The sequence below is a fragment of the Scatophagus argus genome, chromosome 6, assembly GCF_020382885.2.
Source record: "Scatophagus argus isolate fScaArg1 chromosome 6, fScaArg1.pri, whole genome shotgun sequence".
NCBI classification, from domain to species: Eukaryota; Metazoa; Chordata; class Actinopteri; family Scatophagidae; genus Scatophagus; species Scatophagus argus.
Window position 1 is genome coordinate 7,148,270 of NC_058498.1, and position 12,101 is coordinate 7,160,370.

At 41.7% G+C, this 12,101-nt stretch overlaps 1 protein-coding gene and 1 long non-coding RNA gene across 4 annotated transcripts; both read right to left on the reverse strand.

The window, feature by feature from the left end:
* Positions 1-254: 254 nt before the first annotated feature.
* LOC124061143 lies at positions 255-3,759 on the reverse strand. Its single transcript, XR_006843684.1, has 2 exons — positions 3,485-3,759; positions 255-1,241 (listed from the first exon to the last, which is right to left on the reverse strand). It is a non-coding gene; the product is annotated as an uncharacterized LOC124061143 (long non-coding RNA).
* Positions 3,760-4,793: 1,034 nt separating this feature from the next.
* Positions 4,794-11,988, reverse strand: acer1 (alkaline ceramidase 1). Of its 3 annotated transcripts, XR_006843613.1 has the most exons (8): positions 11,667-11,988; positions 10,323-10,435; positions 10,070-10,184; positions 9,278-9,416; positions 8,443-8,580; positions 8,210-8,347; positions 7,028-7,419; positions 4,794-6,930 (listed from the first exon to the last, which is right to left on the reverse strand). XR_006843613.1 is itself a non-coding variant. In XM_046391850.1 (7 exons), exons 1-7 carry the CDS (start codon positions 11,671-11,673, stop codon positions 7,242-7,244), a joined length of 828 nt encoding a protein of 275 aa, XP_046247806.1. In that variant the 5' UTR covers positions 11,674-11,988; the 3' UTR covers positions 4,794-7,241. The 3 variants fall into 3 exon arrangements, 2 of the variants coding, with proteins under 2 accessions (XP_046247806.1, XP_046247807.1); XM_046391850.1 differs by having other exon boundaries at positions 4,794-7,419; XM_046391851.1 differs by lacking the exon at positions 8,443-8,580 and having other exon boundaries at positions 4,794-7,419.
* Positions 11,989-12,101: the final 113 nt, after the last annotated feature.

Below are 12,101 nucleotides of genomic sequence, written 5' to 3' on the forward strand. Positions count from 1 at the left end.
GTGGTGCTCAGACTTTGATGTGAGATTAGTGGGCCTCAGCTATAGGACAGAAGGTCACCACTCTCTCACTGGCTTGGTGCCTCCTTTTCTTCTCCTGCCGCTCAAACTGATCCAGTCTGCCTCCTCAGTCAAGTCTGAGTAAAATAAATCCCACCTGGCTGTCACACAGGAGCTGTATTGAGGCATCAACCTTTAAATCCTCCTTTTCAAAATGCAGTGAGAGGGAAAAATACAAAATGAAGCCATGTCTCCCACAGGTTTTACAGAGTTTTATTAGAGCAAATGTTTCACTTCTCAGCAAGTGACATCTATTAATTGTATTTATTTATAAAAAAAAATCAAGACCATAAAGTAGATAGTTTAGTAACTTCCTGAACCTTCAACAAAAAACTCAAACATGAAACAGATATTAAATACGAATATAGTGAAAAAAAAAATAAAAAAAGATAAGATTGATAAGATGACTGAAACTTTTTGCCTCTTCCAAGCTTCCTCTTTCAACCACTTTTTTGTCCCCTTTTGGCATCACATGCACAAAACATTCATACAATTAGTTCAGCTAAGACAGGTACTTTGAGTTTTGAGAGCAACTTTTCAAGGTTTTCTTGAACATATATCCTCAACACATCATTTAAAAATTAAATTAGATTCAAGACTTTGACTTTCATTGGCATATTGTGTCCAAAACTGCATGTATATTTCTATCTACATTTCCCTCAAAGTTTCTCTTTGAACTGTATGTAACAATTAGGAGCAACAAAATCCCTGAGTCATATTCCTTATACTTTACAAGGATACAAGTGAGGACAAGGATACAAGTGCACACATACTTGGCAAATCTGATTCTGATACACATCTGCCTACACAAGTCAAACATGTTTGAGCGGGAGCAGTGGGTGGCATCCTGCTGACACACATACATTTGTTCTACTTGGTATTTGCATTATAGCCAGACATTTAACTTTCACTGGTTATTACCTGTGGCTCCCCCGCAAGGAAACGTCTTCTCAGCAGACAGGAGGTCACTGTTGAGCATTTATATGTAAACAGTGCCTTAGGATTATTTTTGCATATGATTGTTGAGAATTGTTGGGATTTGGCCAGTAAGGACACTTTATAGACACCACCTGTGTCATCGCCTCAGGGAGCTTTGCTCTCAGTCTTTTCAGAGCCATTCATGGTGCTCCTCACTTAGCTTATGCTGCTTCACTGCTGCCACCACATCCTTCTTTGCTGGGTTCCTGAAGAGAGAAAAAAAACATTTAGGTGCACGCCAGCTGAATTACGGCTTACCCAAGTAATATCCAAGGTAACTTTGTAAAGTCTGGTGTGATTTCCCATATGGACAGAGGTAGCTCTTAACCAGCAGGTGAATCTCTGAGCTGTTACTCATGTGTATAGTTAAATTATCCTAATGGTTTTCACATTTTTAGACTATTTTACATGTCTGCATACCAGGGCCACTGTAGGTATAAATAAAGAAAAGCGACTAAGGTCGTAGTTGAAAGTCATCTTTTTCGGGTTCTCCTGGAGGAAGGCTACAGATGAAGTATTTTCTAAAACTAATCTGTGTCGTTTTTGTCCTGTTTGCCTTTCCACATTGGTGCCCAACATACAGTCAGCTCTCAATATCTGCATATTTCACAACAAAAGATAAAACCTGAACGAATGAACTATCACCTTCTGAGTCAATAAAACAAACAGAAATAGCTGTTTCACCTCAGACAGTTATGATATACAGAGTGGGGCTCGTCAAGCTGAAGAAAAGACATTAAGATGTTCTTGAGAAATTTAATAAAGAAAAAATGTCTTGTTTTCTGTCCATTTTTTATCTTCTTGACAGATTTATTTGTCCATTCACCTTGTTCTTGAAGTAAACCTCCATAAGCATGAGGAAGTCCACAGAACCCGACTCCACTACCTCATACGGAGGTTCTTTGAATACTGCACAGATGTTGTGATGGAAATATTAGAAGCTGACACAGGGCTGAGTTTTGTGTGAGTAAGAAACAAAGGATAAAGGATAGTTAGTTTTCCTTTTTTTTTCTCCATTTGTCTTATAAGGGAGGAGGTCTGTAGAGCCAACAACCTCCTCTGATCAGTTTTCTGGGGGAAACCCAGCACATTCCTTTTGTGTTTCAAACGTGTCATGATGCACTTCTCAATGTCTTTCATGCAGTTCATAAAACACTCTGAACTGCCTTTGGGCATTAATCTACTATATAAACAAAAGCTCTATTCACACAAAGCAAAATAATGTGGTTGTGTCCATGCCAAATAATGATGGCTCTGTCATACCTCTCTTGGGGTTGGGGTAGCCCTCATGCAGGTGGAAGAGAACTTTGTTTCTTCCTTAGCTGGCTCTGCTTAGCTTAGCTCTGTGGCCCATCTCCAGGCACAGAGAAAACAGTAAAATACTAAGCGAATCTTCAATCGGGGACAGGAGTTATGATCTCTGTTATCAAATGACCAGAATTCCATAATTAAGTCATGTGATGACTAAAAATAATGCTGTCGCCATGACAACTGAGTAAACATCCATGAATTCAGGCTTTGTTATGCAGTTGAAAGACCAGAAAAAGGAGATAAGCGGGCCTTGAGTTAAGTCATAACAATGGTGGCGTTATGAAGAGCCAGAATACAGGCCACAGATAAGTCCATCATCACTGTAAGAAATCCTGAAGAATTACAGACTCAGTGTCACGAATCAATCATCTTTAATTCATGCAGTATGGAGAGAGGGCCCTAGCTGAATCACGATCAGTGCTGATCATGCATTCCTCAGTACAATCAGTTACCTGTCAATCTCAGACTCATCTGACCTCGAGAATCACATCTGCATCACCAAATCAATACACTGATTGCTCAGTCTTCCATCCATCCATTACCTATCAAGGCTTATCCTGTGCAGCTGACACTGGGCGAGAGGCGGGGTGCACCCCGGACAAGTCTCCAGTACATCACAGAGTTGATATATAAAGACAAGCAAACCATTCATGCTCACATACACACCTATGGGCAATTTGGTGTCACCAATTAACCTAACCTGCATGTCTCTGGACGGTAGCAGGAAGCCGGAGGGAACCCACGCAGACACGGGAGAACTTGCACACTCCTGGTCGGGTTTGTTTCAGATTTCTCAATCTGAAACGTTAGTTTTACACCACCGATGAATATTTGGGGAAAGACTGTGTGCATGATTGTGTACGGATTATGAGCATGACCACTCACCCTGTCATCCTAGCTACAGTCTCCATAAAGAGCAGAAATGATCTCAGAATTTGCACTGAACTTTCCTTCATTCAAACAGACTGAACTTTGTCAAAAAGAAAATGACGAGTGATCTTGGTTCAAGGTTTCCTCGTGAGGTATAAATTTAAATTGTGACTAGCCGGCTAACGGTAATTACCCGCTAGCTTAAGCTTAAACAACTTCCGTTTTTCCGTTTCCGAAAATTTCAGAAAGAGACATAAAGCCACAGTACCCGGTGGTCCATGTCTCTGGTGTTCCTTCAAAACACGCCCCCGCGGATTTACAGTTTCCAACGCGACGTCCAGTTTTTTCCGCTATTAGTTTTGTCCCATCTGACATTTGTTTATTCTCGTGCTTCCGCCTCTTCTTCTTCTTTTGAGGCTTATTGGGAGACAACGAATTGGCGCATTACCGCCACCCACTGGTCGCGAATGTGTGCAATATTTACAATATCCTTTAAATAAATAAATACTGACATACATAGATATAAATTCCATCATATCTTCTTATTCAAAGTAGTTATTCTAAGATACTGAAAAGGGATTCAATAAGAACAATTTTCTTTTTCAAGTTTTTTCGCAAAATATCTATTAAACCAAAGTGTACTTTTATCATTCTGAGGTTTTGAACGAGCTGCCTTCTTTCTGCTTCACATTTCTGACGGCGTTGTAGAACAAGTTGCCAAAATGTGCTCGTACCCATAAAAAAATTGTGTGTCAACAAATACATGTCCAGCAGTAATGCTTCATCCGAGCCCAGTAAAGTCTGATTGGAGAGCGCTCTCTGGCTCATCCAATCAAAGGGCAGGGAACTTAAGCGTTTTACGAAAGGACCCAATCATAACACTCACAAGGCATTATGTCAGTGTCCCAACTGATTTGCCTGAATAGATCGACAGCCCTAACTGCTGCATCTCTGTTTTAAGTGAAAAGGTGAATGATACCAATTGATTAACCGTAAAACGTAAAGCGAGTGCTTCACAGTTTGTAATAAATTTCAAAGCACTGTCAAATGCAGTACCCAAAGTGTACAAGCAATGTGCAGATGCATTCAAGTGTGACAGATCATTTATTTAAGGTCCTAGTAAACATGGGCACATGTTGATAAATACAGTGTCCCTCTTACTCCACAGGTTGTTGTCCTGGTTTTACTCAGCTTCTGTCTCAAACGTCCACTTTGGACGTTCCATCGGAAAGGAAAGCAGTGCGTCTCCTGATCGAAGACTTCTCTTTTATAGAGTCAGCGAGTGAGGGCCCATTGCAGTCAAGTCTCTGTGGTGCTCAGACTTTGATGTGAGATTAGTGGGTCTCAGCTATAGGACAGAAGGTCACCACTCTCTCACTGGCTTGGTGCCTCCATTTCTACTCCTGCCGCTCAAACTGATCCAGTCTGCCTCCTCAGTCAAGTCTGAGTGAAAGAAGTCCCACCTGGCTGTCAGACAGGAGGGTGTCCCTCTTGTATTAAGACATCAACCTTTAAGTCCTCCCTTTCAATGTGTAGTGAGAGGGAGAAATACAAAATGTAAAGCCCACAGGTTTCATATACATAACAGCAATTTATTGGAAGGTAAAACGTATCCAAAAACACTTTCAGTAAAATCCAAACATGACTTTGAATAAATAATGTACACAAAGCATATCTTTCTCTATGACTGAATAAATGCCCTGGTTGTGGGATTACCAGAGTGTGTAGGATTCATTCTCTGAGGTTTCATGAGCTTCTATACAAAACTTTATGGGAAATACCTCAGCAGTTGTTGAGATATTTCAGCCTGGACCAAAGCAGTGAACCAACCTGACTGACATTATCATACAGCCATGATGCTGGCTTTGCTGAAAATTATCTGAAGTCCTCTGATTTTACATGTGATCCCCCCTCTCCCCTGCAAGGGAGTCCTGACCCAGAGGTTGGGGAACCCTGATCCGGACACAGAGGCCAACAGTTTTCTGCAAAACTACTGTTTGATTTGCTCTGACAAGGTAAAGATAACTACCTATCATCTGGCTGTCACCAGCTAATAATCACAGATTCTAAAAGCACTAGATACCTTTGAGCAATTTCAGCAACCACAGGAGGTCACTTTTGAACCCTGCTGCAGTGGCCGCGTGCATTTCATTTAGTAAAACATCTATTGTTCTGTCTATTGTATCCTTCAGGAAAGATCACGTGAATGGAGACACAAGGCACCTGAATATTCTCAAAACGTCACCAAAATCAAGGGCTTTTAACAGTTCAGTGATGCAACAGTCATACAAAACAAATCGCTTTGGATGTGCTTGTTGTGCTCCTGAACGAGACAAAAAGCAGACCTGAGAATAATCCGACATTCACAGACATGTGGTGCTAAAATGTAAGAAATGTCCTGAGATTAAAATACAATAACGTCATCAACCACAGCATCTTCTAACATGCCATAAACACTCACTTCAGGGACCTCATTTATAAAAACATTCTAAGATTTAAACCCCTGACGTGTACTTACATTTTGTTGGGTGCCCAGCATAAAAACCTAAAAAACGTTGCATCCGCAGGCTCTAAGAATCCCATTACTAACTTGAGCACCTACGGTCTATGAACTCAAATCAACATAAACTGATGGCACCTTCCTTTCACCTTATAAAACGGCGGCAAGCACACATGAGGGTTTATTCAGGAGTAAGCGCGGACAAAAGGAAACAGAAAATGAAACTTTCTGGAAGATGAGATCACGGCTGTGGTTAGGGAAGACTGGAGCCAGACAATTGGTATTATTCAGTCAGAACCGTGACTGATGTTTGAAGAAAAAAAGAAGAAAAAGAAAGGTCTAACAATGCTAAAGTGGATGCAGTGTGTCCAAAAATAAAGGTGGTAGATCCTCCCAAACGCCTTTACGTGATCGTTCCTATCACGTTGTTCAGAAAGCTCACGCAAACTTCACCCGAGGCTTGAATGAATGTGCGTCGCGAACTGCGGTACCTCTACATTAGCAGCAGGAAAATCACTCATGTCAAGACCAGAGTTTGCGTCGAAATACAACGATTTCAAAGTAAGGTTTCCTGTTTAAAGCCTTTTAGATCAACATTGACCACTGGTCCCCTGGTTCAACAGCTCGATCTGGCCTTTGGCGGCAGGGTGTATGACTGTGTGACTACAATGTGACTTTAAAATATATCACACTGTGGTGCCTCACTCAAACTGTCGCGCTCAAGACTGTCGGCTGTTACTAGAAAAGCATCGGTCTCATCACAAGAAAACATGTCCACATGTTCCACGTTGCGCAGAATCAAATGTGCATCCCAGCAATTCATTTACAAAAAGCACGCACACGCTTCACAGACAAACCCTTCAAAATACACACAATAACACTCTTATTTTCTCAGTCGTTCGGGGTCTCGGCGCAAGCTCAACATCAGTCAGTTCTAAACATCAGCTGTTTCTAACAGTACTTGGATTATTATTATTATTATTGAATTGGCAAATAAGTTTCTCCATCAAAAACAGTGATAATGATACTTCCTAATGTTCTGCTATTTGTATTAGAAATACTAATACTTAGTTATCAGGAAAAAAAATTCATATTTAAATACGCAATATTTTTAATTTGATAATCAATTTGATAAATAACGGGATTATTTTGTGTGGGTTTGCATTAGCTCTGTGCCTACGGTCATTATTATTGTTGTAAATAAGACAATGGGCCTCTGGGCACATACACAAAACAGACATATATTAAAAATTGGTACGGGCCGACACAAAAAATTAAATATAGGCCTAATAAATAATTTTACTTCCTGACGAAATGGGAGAACAAGTCATAAAACCCTTGGGGCCTCCTGATCCCTCAGGCTTCTCAGCACATTAGGCTTATTAATCCATCCATGGCATAACCAATCCTTTACCTGTCACTTAGATTTGGTTGTTGCCTAGTCTTGCTCAGTGTATTACTGCTGTACTAAGGAAGCGTATCGACAGAAGTGTTTCGCCAAAGTTAAAAATGACTTTTAACTTGGTTAGCACCGTTTCTGCGTCTTGGGGGAGCCCTTCAGGACAATGTGAGGTATTCCAACAGCCCATTTATCACAGGGCCAGTACTGCAGTCCAGGCAGTGAGTACGGTATCTCATAGTTGGCATCCAGGTAAGCAATCAAGGTGCTGCCATAGGCCACAGCCATGACGATCAGAATGTGCCTGGAGGATACAGATAATGGAGATCAGTTCCCACGAGCATTAAGAAACAACCTCGTTCCCAGTTACATTTATATACGACAAATTTGCTCTGCATGGAACATATATTTACTTATATACTTTACTTATACTTAGACTTTAGTTACTTTAGTACAGTCACTGTTCTGTGCTCATGTCATGATCCACCTGCTGACCATTTGCACTGTTTACTTCACTTACTTGCCCTACTTCCACTCTGTATTACCTCGCAGAACCATATTTATTTTACTTTATTTCATTTTATCTTATTTTATTTTATTCTATTATTATATGTTACTCGTTTTTTATGTTTCATGTATGCACCAATCACTAAGGCAAATTCCTAGTAATGTGAAACCTCTTCACTTACATGGCAATAAAGACAATGCTGATTCTGATTCTGATATTTCTGGATGGATTATGCCCACAGGGGGCACCAGCGAAAGAATAGCTGAGTGCATGGACCTCAAAGAAGTTGTAGGGTGGTGTTTGGGGTGAATGTTGGGTGTACAAAGTTTGACATATGAAAACCAGATTCTCATATCCTGAGTCTTGTGTGTGGGTAGGGTCAGTCCACAAAAGCATTTCGGACAGGAAAGGAAAAGGAAGAGAAAGGGAACCAAAGGTGAGTATAAGAAAGGAAAGGAAAGGAAATTAAATGTAAGGCAAGGTAACGGAAGTATTGCGAAAGAAAGGAAGGGAAAGGAAAGGAGAGGACAGGAGAGGTGAGGCAGTGGAAAGTAGAGGAAAAGGAAACAAGTAAGACAGGACTTACCAGATACCGTGCAGGTAACAGAAGTTTAGCCTCTGCCAGAGGCTGCAGCCAAAACGGTCACTAATCCAGCAGGAGATAGCGAGCACCCACAGAGCCACCGACAGCTTGGCCAGTCGCAAAGCCTTCTGGTCGGTGCAGCTGCGACACAGAGAGGAAAACCAGTTATCCTAACAAACCAAAGCCGGCCCTAAGAAACAGCTTACGGATCCCTGAAAGCACCAAGGTCTTCACACCATCTCATCTCCAAAGCCAGAACGTAAAGCAGATGCAGGCCGAAGCAGTTCAGAGCGTAAGCATTGGCTGTAGGCTTTACAAATGACGACGCTGTGGTGATGACAGTGACCACCAGGACGAGACTTGAAAATGTGGACCTGTGGGTGAACAGACAGAGAAAGAAAAAAAGGAAGCCATGAGGCAAAGGTTCAGGCACATGACTGGGCGAAGAGGTGCTGCTTCGTTTGTGGCCATTTTAATTGTGTCGTTATACTGCATAAAAACTAGATTGGACTGGATTTTGATTGTACTTAATCAATATTAAAAGACTGATTAGGATCAAAGCATGTTTTATCCAACAGTGAATGTTAGGAGTCGCCTCAAACAGAAACTCTTACCCCCGACCTCCTGGGCTTTCGTACCCGGTCCATGTGCATGTGGACCAACTCACTGCTTTGAAAAATCAACGTTAAGCTAATGACTCTGGGTTGTGGGATTCTTTTCAGATACTCATCAAAATTAAATCAATCTTTTCTCCGCCTTGTGGTTAAATATTTACACAAGGCGCGTGGAGCTGCAATATTTCACAACAGTCAGACCGCGGCACCATATTGTGTTTTTGTCACAATTACTCCGGTTGGGGCTGTCAGACAGGCTCCTCGGCCGGCACGGGTTAGGTTTCAGCGTACCGCATCTTGTAAAACACTCTGTCATTGTTTCATGTCTCATTAAAGGATTATTCAGCTGCGTGTGAGCCCTCGGTAACACATGGAGGTTTGAATTACGGCTGAATAAAGACAGAAACAAAGACAAACTCATCTGTTGCTGGGATGATTTCTGCAAGGTTTCCTTTACCTGTCTTTTATAAAAGAAGGGAAGAGCCTGCGGGGGAACCAGACGGCATATCCCACCGCCAGCACCCACAGGATGGACAACTCATCCAACATCTGGCCAACGAAACTAAGTGTCATGTGGAAGTACGCCGAGAAGATCCCTGCAGAAGGAGAAAAGTGTGCTTTTAAATGCGAAATGAGTCATGCTTTCTTTACATTATAAAAGGAAAAAACATGCAGGAACCAAAGACAAAGGAGACGAGAGGGGACACTGAAAGAATGTAAAATATAAAGTTGCAACAAAAGGGAGAGCAGGTCTCCGACACTTTGCTTCTTGACTTGGGGGCGAGTGTGATTCCTATCACGTTAAACTGGTTATAACTGGTCGATGCTTACTGCTAGTGATCAGGGCTTGCAAGTCTGTCTTAAAATAACAGCTGTTTTCAGGATCAACTAATCCACCGATCTACCTTTACAAAATCCAAGACTTCCAAAAGGCTATCTTAAAATGTTTTGCTTTGTCCAACCAACAGTCGAAATGTTGTGAGCAGAAAATAATTGCGCTTGAGAGTTGAGGATCACTGAATGTTGGCCATTTGTGTTTGGAAAAAAAACAAAAAAACACTTAAATGAGCGAATGACTTTCACGGATGAATTTTCTGTTGATCAAACAATCATTTAAGAAACATATCGTTGCAGCTCTAGATGGAAGTAGACGGAAGTTTAGGCTTGGAAGTTTGTTTAAGTGGTCTCACGTCCCGTTTCTGTGTCCAATAAATATGACGCGTATGAAAGGGAAAACACAGCGACTGACCCACAAATATCATCATGATCCAGACCAAGTGAATCGCCAGGTTCCTCTCTTTGGCGTAAGGGTGCAGCAGGTAGAGCATGATGGGAGATATGATGAAGAAAACAAAACTGCTCATCTGCAGGGGAAACGTGACTCAGTGAACAAAACAATAAATGAGTCAATCAACCAACCAACTCCCCCCTTTTTTTCTGTAAGATTAGACATTTATTTCTTATCAGAAAAATGTTTAATTGAATTAAACATAAACGCTTACAGTGTTGAAGTATTCCACCACGTGTTCAGAGTGTCTGTAGTTGTCTTCACACCAGTCGATTTCTGAACTCTCATAGGAGAAAACTGTCGCCATTTTGTCGTTGGAGAAAACACCTGTCAGTACAGGCAGAGAGAGGGACAACAATCAGTCCCATGAAGAGCACACCTGCAGGTCTGCGGACTGCTGTCCCGCCGAGCTTACAGCACGTCTGGGCGTCCGGGCAGAGCATCTGTGCAGGTGGTTTATGTAAATCAGCTTAGACTCCCAGCCCTGAGTTGTGTTGACATGCGTATTCAAATGTGGCTTTTGTGCCCTTTGTCAGAACCTTCATGACGGTCGTTTAATTGTATCTGAGAAAGGGACAAACAAACCACAACAATTTGCTTTCCAGTGATTCAGGCCTGAATTTTTATCAAGTCTGGGGACTTTCCAGCGACAGATTAATAACTGAATTGTGGTCCTGCAATAGCACGCATCAAGGACCAAAAACAGATCCTGCACTTCTATATTATACTATGCTCTTATTTCTATTTTTACTATAATTCTTTGACTTGTAGACTTCTAAACTGGGTTGGAACAACCGTAACAACCGACTCCTCATGAGACCATCCATGACTCCAGTCCAAATAACCCAGATGATATTATTTTCCATCAAAAGCTCCTCCCACGGCATGCAAGACGAACTGTTCCCACGTGCCGAATTAGTTTTCTACAGGTCAACTTGTTCTCACGTATTAAACTGGTGAAGAGCCCGTTCAATACTTTTACGGTACTGCTACGTGTAGTCACAAGTCAAAAATACGTTAAACGTTATGTAAAAATGTGATACTTAAGAAAATACCACGGGGTTGTAATATGTCATGTTTCAGCAGCTGTCATTTGATATTTATCTGTGAAATGTGTCATTCTCATGAATGTCAATAAATTAAAGAGAAATAAAAGTAACACACACCTCTAAGTAAAATGTAGTCCAGTACAACATAAACTCAGGAAAAACTAGACATTATAAAGGTAGGCAGAGTTTATGTAATTACAGCATACTGTACAGGTGTACCTAATAAGAGATGACAGAATATTAACTGTTGAAATGGGATCCGTTATTACAGGATCACCGTGTTGATACCTGACATGTTGACATGTGAAACTCACTGTTGCTCACAACACATACACTCTCAGTCAGTCAGCAAAGACAAGCGGGAATATTCTAGTGATTTCATGCTAAACGTGCCCCACTTTCACGGGTCTTTTCTACTTGAAAAGTCCCGTGAAAGTAAAATTAAATCTTAATAAAAACAACTCAGTGAGAAAAGATGAGCCCGAGTGCCAGAGATTAATGGGTCTTACCTCCCATGCCGCTGCTCCTGCTGCTGTCCCGGCCTCCTGTCCGTCAGTGTTGCTCCTGTTCCAGGTGGAAGAGCAACAGCAGGTGGATTTTCGGGGCGGAGCGTCGAAACGCTCACGAGCCTGTGGCGTCACGACCGATCATAACGAGCGGTTTCACGCCTCCCGGCCATTAAGACACCGATGAGAAAAGCTGATGTCCCCATTACGTCTTCCTCTCTTCTCCACAGTCTTAAGCGTCCTATCTGCCCGCACAGCATCAGGGCCAACTTTCAAAATAAAACCGTAAACGCCTTGAGTGGGTGGGGGAGCAGGTTGTGAGCTGATGTGTTAGCTTAAGTTAATTAAATGTTGCGCACGTTGCAAATGCAGTGATGGTAGAATGTGTTTTACTCAGTGTACGTGAAGGAGTTTATGTATATTTGTAACCAAACGTAC